Genomic DNA, 13,991 nt, shown 5'->3' with positions numbered 1-13,991 from the left:
AGCTTCAGTTCATTTGCAAATTTGACACCATCAGCTCAGGATTAAACAAAGACTGTGAATGGCTAGCCAACTACAAAAGCAGTTTCTCCTCCCTTGGTGTTCACACCTAAACTGCTAGAAGAGGGCCTCATCCTCCCGGATTGAACTAACCTCATTATCTCTAGACTGATTCTTGCCTGCATACACCTCTACCTCGCTATAACGCAACCCGATATAGCACGAATTTGGATATAACGCGGTAAAGCAGCGCTCCGGGGGGGCAGGACTGCACACTCCGGTGAATCAAAGCAAGTTCGATTTAACGCAGTTTCACCTATAACGCGGTAAGATTTTTTGGCTCCCGAGGACAGCGTTATATCGAGGTAGAGGTGTATTTATACCTGCCTCTGGATATTTCCACTATATTAATCTGACGAAGTGGGTATTCACCCACGAAAGCTTATGCTCCAATACATCTGTTAGTCTATAAGATCCAGACTAACACGGCTACCCCTCTGATACATATATTTATTAATATCCCTGCAAGTTGTGTGCATGACTGAAAGAAGGGTCCAAAAGCACTTTTACACAGAGTGAGTGACTTAAAAAACAGCATGGGTTGAGAGGATTTGCTTTGTCAATTTTTAATAAAATTGAATAGTTAGGATTTTATATGGATTCCTTTCCCCCCCCCAAAAACTCATGTCTCAACATCTCATAACATTTAATATTAAAGATCCATACCTATTATAGGAGAGAAAAGCCAACAGAAACAGTAGACAGGCTAAGACATCCGCTCTGCCTACAATACCTGTTACCTAAGAGGAGAAAAAGAAGAAACATGAAAATTACACTTTAAAAAAACCCTTTAGAGACTGTTTCAATGACCCATACCAATTGCCTTTGCTTTATGGGTTTTTCCCCTCCTTTCTTTCTGTCTCTCTCTTCTTCCCCACATCCTGGCACCCTAATCAGTAGGAATTTGGGTATTTTTCTAATATAGATATAGAGTAATTAAGCTATTTTGTGCAACAACAACAACAATATACGGACTGACTAAAACCAAAGTTAAATTATTTTAACAAGCATTTATAGAAACAGCTCAGAAAATAAAAACATAACTGTGGTTGGGATTTTTATGAAATAATTAAAATGGGGATCAAAAAGAGAAATGTATGCCTGATTCACTAAACTGTGAAGTTTAATCATAGTCTTTAATACTGTGAGAACTGATTTTAGATAAGAATCCTCCCCAAAGACTAAAAGTCACTCCTACATAATAAGAAAGCTTATTACTCAACTGTTAGTTAATAATCAGTTCAGACAGACAATAAATTGCAACTGCTAACTTAGTACATATGAGAGTTTTTCAGACTCTAATTGGCAAGTTTCTTTAATTATTCAAATTACAAAATATTTCAGCATTCCACTTAATAAAGATTCAGAAACTGCACATAAAGGAAATTAAAGGCCCTTTGAAGCTTTTGCTGTTTTAAGATAACTTAATTATGTAATCTTCAATGCTTTGGCATTTGCTTTAAACTCCCCAAATTCTGATCTAGACAAGAGTAAATTCAAAGCCAGCCTCCTCTAAAACCTCGCTTATATTATAAAGCAGCATTATGTAAAGGAGCCTGGCTGATTAGCTTACAGAGACAACACAAGGGGTAACTGTAAAGCTCATGGCTCTTTTGTTATTAAGGCACTCTCGCCTCAAAAGTTCTCAGCACTGGCAGTCATTTCACTCTCACTAGTTTACAATAGGTCATAACAAAATACAATGCTGACAATATCTTAACTAGACATACACTTGTTGTCTACCTGGAAACAGAAGAAATTGCATCCCCATTTGAAAGAAAACACACAACTATTTTATCTACATGGGAATTAAAATAGCCGTCATTTTAAAACAAGGTATCTATATATTTTGATATCTTGCATTTTCCTGTGATTAGTAGAAAAGCAACATAAGCTTATATACTGCAACTTTGCCATGAAGTGTACTCAAAGAAGCTTTTTTCCTAGATTAAAAAAAATCCATAGTTTCTAATTAAGAGCTATGTGAGTAAATTCATGGGTCAATATAGACCTACGACCTGTATCAGCATTTTTCTATTATCTTGTCCAGAATGCACACCAAGTTACATTATGAATTACAGGGGCCCTTTTCTGTTTAGAAATTAAACACTCTGTAAAAAAGATTTAAGAAACAGAACAATGTCTCAGCAGGACAGATGCCTCACAAAGTTTTCTGGTTTTGAGAGATGGTGGGGATCCACATTTTCTTCAATCGAAACGTGTAATTATTTTTAGCATTGCTGGTTAGGATGGCTAATTGGAATTGCAGCTAATATGAAGTGGAAAGACAGCAAGTACGAAGTTTATTCTTAATGTATGTTATTATTTTGAATGCAAAAGGTTTGAGGTTCTTTAGTTTGTTTTTCATTTTTGTTATTTTACTGTTGACTCTTCAAAGCAAGCACCACATTGAATCACAGCAAATGGTATGTTTTGTATTAAAGGTTTATTTTTAAAAAAAAGTTATAAACATGTATTTCTTTTAGGTACTATCTCAGTTTTACATATGTACTTACAGCCTCACTGTGAATAGGATGCACAGCAAAGAAGAGAGCCGTGACAAAAGCCAGTCGACCATCCTTGAATACAGCTTTGTCACAAGTATACATCAGGACAAGAGTCACTAGACAGTGTAAAATTACATTCACTGCATGGAAATAGAATGGGTTCATACCAGCCAACAATATGTTTAGCCTGTAAGAAAACAAAACAGAACCATAATAAATATAATTGGGCCATGGAATCCTTGCAATGGCAGAACATCATTCACGCACATTAAAACCAGATGAAATACGTAATTTAGAGTATAGGCTGTTAAATTAATTAGGGTAAAATTGCTCAGAACATCTGGTTAATCTTGATAAAAAGAAACCACTCCTTGCTGCAGCCTCCTCCCACCACTGCCTTTTGAAATGTGTGGCTGAATTTGGCAAGTTTCACTGCAAATGAAGTAAGAGGCTAACAACACAGACTTGAGCTAAGCATCTCATAGATCGATGCTTTACATGCTTACCCCAGGGTAAATCGTGCACTTCAACATGAAAGCTGTGACATTTGTGCCCCTTCAACACTGACACTTTCCACAGAAGTCTAAGCTATGTGGTAGTTTTATGATATGGATCCATTAAGATAGGTTTTTTTCCTCCAAAAAATCAGTTACTCACCTTTCTGTAACTGTTGTTCTTCGAGATGTGTTGCTCATATCAATTCCAGTTAGGTGTATGCGTGTGCCACGTTCACGGATGTTGGAAACTTTTTCCCTAGCAGCTACCCGTCAGGCCGGCTGGGGAGCCCCCTGGAGTGGCGTCGATATGGCGCTCTATATAAGACCCTGCCGGCCCGACCCCCCTTCAGTTCCTTCTTGCCGGCTACTCCGACAGAGGGAAAGGTGGGGGGGAAATGGAATAGATATGAGTAACACATCTCAAAGAACAACAGTTACAGAAAGGTGAGTAACTGTTTTTTCTTCGAGTGCTTGCTCATATCAATTCCAGTTAGATGACTCCCAAGCCTTACCTCAGACTGAAGAATCGCTCTGCCAAAGACCGCATCATCACGAGAGTGCTGGACGATGGCGCAGTGGGACATGAAGGTGTGCACTGAGGCCCACGTGGCAGCTCTGCAGATTTCCTGGAGGGGAATGTTTGCCAGAAAGGACGCTGACGATGCCTGAGCTCTCGTGGAGTGAGCCATGACAACAGGTGGAGGGACATTTGCCAACTTGTACCAGGTACGGATACACAAGGTGATCCATGAAGATATCCGTTGGGAGGAGACCGGTGCGCCTTTCATCCACTCCGCGATGGCAATAAACAACTGGGTTGTCTTACGGAATGGCTTTGTTCGGTCTATATAGAAGGCAAGCACCCTCCTAATATCCAGCAAATGGAGGCGCTGTTCCCGAAGGTCGAGGTGTGGTTTTGAGTAAAAAAACAGTAGAAAAATGTCCTGACTTACATGGAAGCAGGACACCACTTTTGGCAGGAAATCTGGGTGAGGTCTCAGCTGAACTTTATCTTTATGGAATATGGTATAAGGCGGTTCACATGTGAGAGCCCGTAGCTCGGACACCCGCCGTGCCAAAGTGATGGCCACTAGGAAGGCAACCTTCCAGGAAAGATAGAGGAGTGAGCAGGAAGCCAGCGGCTCGAAAGGAGGGCCCATAAGGCAGGAAAGAACCAAGTTAAGGTCCCATGTAGGCACAGGCTGCTTCGCTGGAGGATGGATTTTTTCCAAGCCTTTGAGGAAACGCCACACGACCGGTTGTGCAAACACCGAGCGCCCAGCCGCTCCTGTGTGGAACGCAGCAATGGCTGCGAGGTGAACTTTAAGGGATCCAAAAGCTAGGTGCTGGTCCTTAAAAACATCAGGTAGTCTAGGATACTCAGGATTGAAGCCTGGAGCGGGAGCACCAGCTGCTGAGCGCACCAGCTGGAAAACCTTTTCCATTTAGCTTCGTAAGTAAGTGTAGTCGAAGGCTTGCGACTTTCCAGGAGCACCCGCCTTACCAAGTCCGAACAGGCACGCTCAGCCTGGTTCAACCACGGATCCTCCAGACCGTGAAGTGGAGCAACTGAAGGTCTGGGTGTAGGAGACAACCGTGGTTCTGCAAGATGAGGTTGGGGCTGAGAGGCAGACATAGGGGAACCTGAATTGACAGGTCCAGCAGGATAGGGTACCAACACAGACGTCCGCCTTGTCCCAGCGGACCTTGAGGAGCACCTTGTGGACCAGCGGAAATGGCAGGAAGGCGTAAGGTAGTTGGTTCGATGATGTGATCAGGAAGGCGACTGCGATCGAGCCCGGGCTGTGACCCCGGAAGGAGCAGAAGGCTGGGCACTGCCTGTTGGTCCGTGAAGCGAACAAGTCGATTCGGGGAAACCCCCAGATGTGGAAAACAGAGTGAATGATGTTCGGGCGAAGCGACCATTCGTGCGTGAGAAAACACCTGCTCAAGTTGTCTTCCAGTACGTTCTGGACACCTGGCAGGTATGAGGCTTGAAGGGTGATGGAGTGGGCTAAACAGAATTCCCACAGAAGAAGGGCTTCTTGGCAGTGCGACAATGACTGGGCTCCATCCTGTTTGTTCAGATAGGACTGCTACACAATGGTCTTGTAAGCGGGGAAGGAACACTTGGCACGCAAGGCGAATCGCCCTGAGCTCCTTGCTATTGATGTGCAAGGACAGCTCATTTTCGTGCCATAGGCCCTGCGTTGTCAGGCTCCTGAGGTGGGCCCCCCCATTCCAGTGCAGATGCATCTGTAACCAGGGTCAGGGTGGGTTGAGGGGGATGGAACAGGACCCCGGCACCCACCATACGGGGATCCAGCCACCAACGCAGGGAGTCGAGTGTGCAGCTTGGGACTGTGAGCACCATATCTAGATTGTCACAGCCTGGTCGATATACCGATGCTAGCCACGTCTGGAGAGGCCTGATCTTAGCCTGACATGTTGCACCACGTAGGTGCAGGATGCCACGTGGCCCAGCAACCTGAGACACTGCCTCGCTGTGGTGGTGGGAAACCTGCAGAGGTTGGTGATTATGTTTGCTAGAGCCAGGCGCCAGGAGGAAAGCCCGCGCTTGGTTTGCGTCCAGGACTGCCCCAATGAACTCTATTGTCTGGGTAGGGGAGAGGACAGATTTGCTGACATTCAGCATGATGCCCAAGCGACTGAACGTGTCCATGACCAGCTGCACTTAAGACCGAACTTGTTGGTGAGATTAGCCCTGTATAAGCCAGTCGTTGAGGTACGGGAAGACGTGATGTCAGCGAAGAAAAGCTGCCACGACCGCCATGCACTTGGTGAAGACGCGAGGGGCTGTGCACAAGCCGAATGGGAGGGCTGTGAACTGATAGTGCATCTTGTTCACCACGAAACGGAGAAAACGTCTGTGGGGTGGGGTAATTGAATGTGAAAAGTAAGCTTCTTTCATATCGAGGGCGGCATACCAGTCTCCCGGGTCCCGTGAGGGGATAATTGTGGCCAAGGAGACCACGCGGAACTTCAGGTTGACCATGTACTTGTTGAGCTCCCTGAGGTCCAAGATGGGCCTTAGGCCTCCTTTTGCCTTGGGGATGAGGAAGCAGCGGGAGTAGAACCTCTTGCCCCTGAGCTCTCGAGGCACTTCCTCCACTGCCCCTAGGGCAAGGAGGGTTTGTACCTCCTGGATAAGGAGTTGCTCATGAGAAGGGTCCCTGAAGAGGGATGGGGAAGGGGGATGGGAGGGTGAGGTGGAATGGAAATGGATAGAATATCCCGCCTCTACCATGCAGAGGACCCAATGGTCCGATGTAATAAGGGACCAGGCATGTTAGAAACTGGATAGATGGTTCAGAAAAGGATAACTGTCCGGGATGTGAGCTGTTAGTCCGTCGGTCGAGCGTATCTTCAAAATGGATGCTTAGGGCCCGGAGGTGGCTTGGATTGCCCTTGACCCTGCCGGGGGGGGGGGGAAGTGCGGGGGGAGGGCGGGGACATAATGGTCTACATCCAGGGTACCTGCTTCTCCAACGGGAGAAGTCCTGCCTGGATCTAAGTGGGAAGGGGCGTTGTTGGGTGGTCTGGTTGTTGGGGTTTAAACAACTTCCTTTGAGTAGCTAGGGTATGCATGCCCAAGGATTTAATAGTATTTCTTGTGTCTTTCAGGGTATGCAGGCAGGAATCGGTTTGCTCTGCAAACAGGCCCTAGCCATCAAAGGGGTGACCTTGTATGGTGTGTTGCACCTCAGACGGAAGACCCGATGACTGGAGCCAGGCGTTTCGATGCTTGGCGATGCCAGAGTGCGTGCAGCTGCGTCCGCGGCATTGGGGGAACCCTGAAGGGAGGTTCAAGCTACCAACTTGCCCTCCTCGACAATGGCCCCCAATTCTGTACGAGCCTCCACTGGAAGAAAGTCTTGGAACTTAAGGACCGCAGACCACGAGTTGAAATTGTATCTACTGAGGATCGCCAGCTGGTTCGCGATCCATAGCGAAAGGCCACCGGTAGAATAAACTTTTCTTCCAAAAAGGTCCAGCCGCTTGGCGTCCTTTGATTTTGGGGCAGGCCCTTGTTGGCCCTGTCTCTCTTTTGCGTTCACTGCATCTACCACAAGCAAACATGGGGCAGGGTGGGTAAAAAGGTATTTGTATCCCCTGGTGGGGACAAAGTACTTTCTTTCCACCCCTTTGGCTGTGGGGGGGGATGGAGGCTGGAGTTTGCCAGAGAGCTTTGGCATTGGTTTGGATGGTTTTGTTCATGGGAAGGGCCACCCTGGAAGGTCCTTCTGGGCCTAAGATGTCCACCATAGGATTCTCCTCCTCCACAACCTCAACTTGGAGGTTCATATTTAGGGCTACGCACCTAAGTAGTTCTTGCAGGACTCTAAAGTCCATGGGGGGGTGGGCCAGACATGGACGTGCCAGCCACGGCCTCATCAGGGGAAGACGAGGATGACGCCACCGGGGGAGTCAGATCGGAAGTGGCCCCTTGGTCTGCTGTGGCCAGATCTTCCTGGGCACCTGGGGTAGCTTCTACCACAGAGGCTGACTCCACGGGTTGCTCCGAGTCTCGAGGAGGGTGGCTGAGGGTCGCCTGAGAAGGCTGGGTGCCTGATCGTGTTGACGGGCGGGCAACGGAAGGGGCACCCTGGGCTTGATGATATGCCCAGGGTGTCCAAAATTGCCACTGGGGTTGCCAGTGGGACGCCGAGGGGTCATGACCAAGACTTCCCGTGCTCGACTGGGGAATGTCCGAAGCCCCTGAAGCTCTCCCCAATCTACTGGAAGGGGATTGGGAGCGTAATGGTAAAGGGAGAGCAGTGCATGAATGGAGCGAGGGAGGCACCCAGTCCCTTGACAGATGAGGGTCGTACGGTGATCGGGGTCGTAATGTTGACCGTGATCACAACCGGTGCCGCTATGGAGACAGGTGCCGTGCCAGGGAGCGGTGCCACGGTGGATACCGGTGCCACGCCAGTGAGCGATGCCGCGATGGAGAGCGGTGCCATGAAGAGGATCAGCGATGAGTTGTGGGTCGGTGCTGTGGTGACAGCCGGCATGGGGATTGGTGCCCCAAACAGTGCCGGTCCAAACGGTGCCGCGAGGTTGCCGAGCACGATCTGGACCTCAAACGGGACCATGTTCTGGCAGTGAATGGCGACCTCGAGCGTGAGCAGCTCCGAAGGTCGGGGCTACGGGACCAGCGCCGTGAGTCTAACCGGTGTCATGAGTCAGACCGGAATGTGGAGCAGTGCCGGGACTCCGAACGATGCCGGGACTCAGAGCGACCTGGAGATGCTGGTCTGGGAGCTGACAGTCCGAACATCGCCGGTTTACCCATAGACGGTACCGAGACGTGGGCCGGAGACGGTGCTTGAATTGGAGACACCGGTGCTGTCATTTCGATGAGCCCTCTGGCGGCCTCGAAGGTATCTGGAGTGGAAGGCAGTGTAACCTCCTCCACTTGTAAGGTCCCTTGTGGCACGGGACTGGCTTGAGCAGACCAGGGCCTAGCAGCTTTGTCAGGTTTAGAGACCTGGTCCGAAGTTTGCTCAGTTGGGGCCGCAGCGACTGCTTTGGGCCCAATGGAGAGTCCTCCCAAGGCTTGCTTTTTTCAAGCGACCGGGAAGTGGGAGCAGTGCCGGGGTGGATGCCTTTGGGGCCCCGGAGATTGTCAGTCCCAAGGCGGGTGCGGGATGTTCTGCGGTGCCATGGCCAGTACCACTGGGGGAGCACTGCACACCGAGACGCTTGGTCCCACGTCTTGGGAGGGCCGCAATGCGGACTCCATGAGGAGTTGCTTGAGGCAGATTTCCCTCTCTTTTCTTGTTTGGGGCTTGAACGCTTTGCAGATCTTACACTTGTCAGCCTGATAGGCCCCCCCCCCAGACACCTAAGGCAGGATCACCCGTGGGCATGGGCTCGTTACAAGATCTGCAGGGTTTGAAACCCTGGGCCGAAATGCCCCAGAGCCCCACAGGGTAGTCGTTGAAGGGCAGAACTGCCCCCAACTACTAAACTACACTTAACACTAAGGTAACTTTCAACAATTAACTAACAAAGGTAACTACTAAGAAAAGAGAAAGCTAGGGATTAGTGGAACACTTGATAACAAGAGACCACTGTTCCAACAACCGTCACGGGCGGTAAGAAGGAACTGAAGGGGGATCAGGCTGGCAGGATCTTATTTAGAGCGCCATATCGGCACCACTCCAGGGTGCTCCCCAGCCTGCCCGATGGGTAACTGCTAGGGAAAAAGTTTCCCACATCCATGCATGCAGCGTGCACATACCTAACTGGAATTGATATGAGCAACCCATCTCGAAGAAGAACTGGTATCTTCACTTGTGACCAATTAAAGCCATGATTCAGCAACCTTTCCTGTTTCACGTTAAATCATGTGTGTCATATCACTGAGGTCAAACAGGAATACTCGTGTTTAACTTTAAGCCTGAGTTTATGTGTTTTGCTGAATCAGGGTCTACACCAGGATTCCAGATGCAATAAGAACCACTTTACCATCAGAAATTGTTTTTGAAGAATGTTCAGCGACAGGACACATTAGTTGCTATCGCTTCAAGTTCTCTCCTGATGAGACAACAGCACTACTCATTATTTGTGGCTGCCACAAAAGGAAATAGTGACAGATTGCTAAGAATTTCTTTTCACAAGATATTCATGAACTTGTCTCCTCACTGTACTTACTGCCAACTTATTTAATAGTTTTTAACAGGATTTGTTTTACATACAGTTGAAAATAGAATTAATCATATTTGTCCATTTGGTTATGTCTTCTAGATCAGTGTTTCAACAACTGGTTCATGGACTGGTGCCTGTCCCTGAGATCTCCCTGACACAGTTTAGGAAGGCAGCAAGCCAGTCCCTGGTATCAAAAGGTTAAGAAACACTGACCTAGATGCCACATACAAACAAGAAAGAGTTGGAATTAAAATGTTAAAGGAAATTTTTAAAAAGATGACAAAAGAAATGACACCCAATAAAATCAGTTCAAATATTTTGCATGTAGACTAAATCATAGGGCAGAGGGATAGCTCAGTGGTTTGAGCACTAGCCTGCTAAACCGAGGGTTGTGAGTTCAATCCTTGAGGGGGCCATTTCGGGATCTGGGGCAAAAATTGGGGATTGGTCCTGCTTTGAGCAGGGGGTTGGACTAGATGACCTCCTGAGGTCCCTTCCAACCCTGATATTCTATGAAACCACACATTAAGGAGCAACAATCCCTATATTTGCTTTTACTAAGGCTCAAATTGCAGTTCCCCATGGTTTACATGGCTTGAGAGCAATGCCCTTGACTTGTTATTACTATGTAAACACCTGGGTTTTTCTAAATCAGCTGAGAATTGGCAAGTTTGTGAAGCCCAGACGACATATGTTTTTTATAAATACTTCCTACAGCTTACAACTGATCGAACTTTATCTACCCTAGGCTGCATTTTGACCAGTCAATCTAACTGTAATAGGGAAGGAGTCTTACTTGTGTATTCCATTTTTGTTCCCACAGGAACACTTCGGAGCTAGTCCCTGAGCTAAAGGAGTTTGGGAAAAATACAACTTTGGCATAACCTAACCCTGGACTTTGAAGTAATGCTTTATTCAGCTATATTTTGACAGGACTTCAATTCATGTGAATGATCAAGAACTCTTTTTTCCCTCCCCTGTGAGATACGTCCGCCCTGAGCTTCGCCTGTGATACAAGCTGCCCTCCCACCCCCATTTCCACCATCACAAAATGAGAAAAAAGTAAACAATACGTTCAAACCAAATTTCAGTCTAAAATATACAGTAGCATCATGCTCCGCAGGGCTAAATCATACTTGCAATGCACAGAGCAGAGTGAGGGGCAGTCCTGCCCTGGCCCAAGGGAGCATTCTATTGTAGAGCGGCAGTCTTCTTGAAATCCTCAATCCTGCTTTGTGTGCCTTCATGGCAGGGCCGGCTCTAGGTTTTTTGCCGCCCCAAGCAAAAAAAATTTTGGCTGCCCCCCCGTCCCAGCCCTGGGCTCTCTTCCCCCCTCCCCCACCTGCACCCTCCTTCTGCCGCAGCCTGGGTCACTGGTAACTCGCTCCCACGGCAGGTCATTCAGCATGAATTTTAGATGTGCACAGAACACAGAGAGAATTGGTTCCCATATGGTTACAGAACTGCAGTAAAGTGGAACAATTTTCAGCTTGTGTGATTGGAGGATATCTCGATGCATATTATAAGACTGTCCTACATAAATGAGGAAAAGTTGAGGTGCCTTTATTATTCTTTTCTTCCGCTCTTTCTTGCTATGGGGAATTTGCCAATGCAATATCACTGTCTTCCTTTTAAACAAACAAACAAACAAACCAAACAAAAAGGCAATGGCTGTTGAAAATAGCAATTCCAGTCCTAATAACCACTGGGAAGCATTTCTTGCTCAATTTTATCCTACTTTTTCTACAGCAAGTTACAGTGGATCAGTATATTTGATTTGGGAGAAATGAAGTAACAGCTGAGCTTGAGCACTCCTGAATTTTGATGTGTTCAAATCTGGAAGGCAGGTGCTGGGGGGGAATGGGGGGAAAGGGGGCTGTGGCTCCACAGGGGAGCACGGCAGCATGTATGCAGCAGTGTCTCTGGCGCTGCACGGAGCCAGATATGCTGGTCTGAGTGGCATGGTAAGGGGGTTGGATGGGGCGGAGGTTCGGGGGGGCAGTCGGGCAGGGAGAAGGGGAGGTTAGATGGGTCAGGTGTTGGGGGGGCAGTCAGGGGGCAGGCAGCGGTTGTATAGGCATGGGAGTCCCAGGGATTTGTCAGGGGACAGGTAGGGGGTGGGGTCCCGGGGGGCAGTTAGTGGCAGGGGTCCCGGGAGGGGTGATCAGGGGACAGGGTGCAGGGGGGGTTGGATGGGTTGGGGTTTCTGTGGGGGGCAGTTGGAGGAGGTGGATGGTGACAGGGTGGGGCTACCCTCCCTGTGGACTGTCCTATTTTTGAATGTTAAAATATGGGATCCCTACTCACAGTGCAGCTCTCCATTCAAAGCAAGCTGCAGCATGAGGTCTCAGCTACCTCACTCCCTCTCCCTCTTTCCTGTTGGTAGTGGCCAAGGGAATGCTGGGAAATGTAGTTCTTTCCCTGCTCCAGGGCTGGCTCCATAGGCAGGGAGCTAGCCAAGGAACTACAGCTCCCAGGGCCCCCTGTTGGTTCTCAGCTCCCATGCTGGATTCCTGCCGCCCCTGCAAATGGGCTGCCCCAAGCACGTGCTTGCTTTGCTGGTGCCTAGAGCCGCCCCTGCTTCATGGGGAGGTATTTGTCCCCCACCACCATCTGTCATTCCCACTCGATGAGACAGTGCTAGTGGTGGGAACCAAGTGCCCCCAAGGGAATAGGTAATGTAGTCCTTGCACTGAGGGAAGTGCAAAGACAGTACACCAGAACCTGACCATTAGGCAGAGTACACATTGGGGAGGGAATACTCCTTGTATCCCTTCCATTGAATGCCCAGCGAAGGACCAAGCATCGCTGGCCTACAATAGGAGAGATTTACCTTATGTTGTCTCCTTAGAGTAGATACTATGTATGAAATAGCAGTAACCTAATAGTCTGACTATTCCTTTTTTTAAAAAAACAAAAATACATTACTAGGATAAGCCTTCCATTAAACTGTAAAATCTGAGTAGGAGTATGCATGTGTGTGTGTGCACGTATTATATATAATTTGCCGTCTTTGGTGGTCTCTGAACATTAAATGTGAAAATGTGCAGGTGTTGCTTCATTTCTGCTAAGGCTATTATTTGTCATAACAAATTAGGCCAAATGGTGAAGGAAACATTCTTTTGTCCTGAAACAATTTCACTAGAAATCTTTTGAAATGTTGATAGTGGTTGTGATGGTTATACACAGTATGTGTGCACAAATATAGCACTTCAATCAGCCAAAAATCCATCCCTGGCCTTCCAAGCCATACAAGCTTCACAAGGCTACGCAGTAAGGTCACCTACTGTCCAAGGGAAAGGGCAGCCTCCTATGTAAAGCCAAAAAACTCCATAGCAGAGTGCTGCAGAGTAGGAATGGGGAAGTTGACAAAAGTGCCTCCCCTCCCAACCCACCATCCCCTAGCCTGGGTCCAGTCCTCTCTTCACTTTTGGCATTAGGCATTATTATACTAGTAAGTATCCACTGTGCATAGCTCAATAAGTGGGAGAGAAAAGGGGTGGGAAGGTTAAAATAAGAGACAGATCCTTGTAGTCCTTTGAAATTAACTTCTAGTTGAAATGAAGGGCTCTCCAACCCCAGCTTAATGGAAAGAAGCATCTGGAAACCCCCAAGCAACAGTAGCATATAGGTGTGTGAGGTTTTCTCTCTGACTTATCCAAATTGTAGACTGGCCTTCAACTGAGAAACCTCTGATTTCATTCACACTTTCGTAGTTTTTTTAAGCTAGGAAAGACTATTAGGGTCTAAGAGTCTGACCATCCTGCATATCACAAGCCAGAGAACCTGACTCAGTAGAATTCCTACATCAAGACCACAACGTCTATGGTTGAGCTAAAGCATATCTTTTAGAAAGATATATCTCCAACACTGTCTTCTCCTAGGCTGAGCTCTGTAAGGGAACTCCAATAAGGAAACTGTGTCTTCGGGCCAACCAGACCCTCTCAATTTTTCCTCCTTACCAGCCAAGGAAGGTGTCCCCTAATGGCATTCCAATGATATAGACTGGATGAAGAGGGTACACAAAAAGAGTACCACCACCATGGTTTCATCCCTCCCACCCTGCAGAAGACCCTGTGTAGGATCTCTTCTACCTGACCCTGTGGCTCTGGAGTAGAGCAGCTCATCTGGAAAGCTCTGACTAATCCTTCTCCCCTCTTGAAGAAATACATAGAAGAACCCACTGGAAGTTACTGGCAACATAGGGCTTGATCCTTCACCACTGAAGTCAATGGTGCTTTGCCAGTCTACT

At 47.8% G+C, this 13,991-nt stretch overlaps 1 protein-coding gene across 3 annotated transcripts in view; it reads right to left on the bottom strand.

Moving 5' to 3' along the window:
* TMTC1 (transmembrane O-mannosyltransferase targeting cadherins 1) overlaps positions 1 to 13,991 on the bottom strand; it is a 213,673-nt gene that overhangs the window by 189,218 nt on the left and 10,464 nt on the right. For all 3 annotated transcript variants that reach the window (XM_054034732.1, XM_054034741.1, XM_054034751.1), the window contains exons 2-3: positions 2,574 to 2,751; positions 724 to 797 (exon numbers count right to left, since the gene is read on the bottom strand). In XM_054034732.1, the coding sequence (XP_053890707.1) occupies positions 724 to 797; positions 2,574 to 2,751 (252 nt within the window). The remainder of the gene's footprint in view (positions 1 to 723; positions 798 to 2,573; positions 2,752 to 13,991) is intronic.

This window comes from Malaclemys terrapin, chromosome 1 (genome assembly GCF_027887155.1).
Source record: "Malaclemys terrapin pileata isolate rMalTer1 chromosome 1, rMalTer1.hap1, whole genome shotgun sequence".
In the NCBI taxonomy this organism is placed as follows: domain Eukaryota; kingdom Metazoa; phylum Chordata; order Testudines; family Emydidae; genus Malaclemys; species Malaclemys terrapin.
The sequence above is the reverse complement of the archived record's forward strand: the minus strand, read 5'-3'. Positions and strand labels throughout refer to the sequence as shown.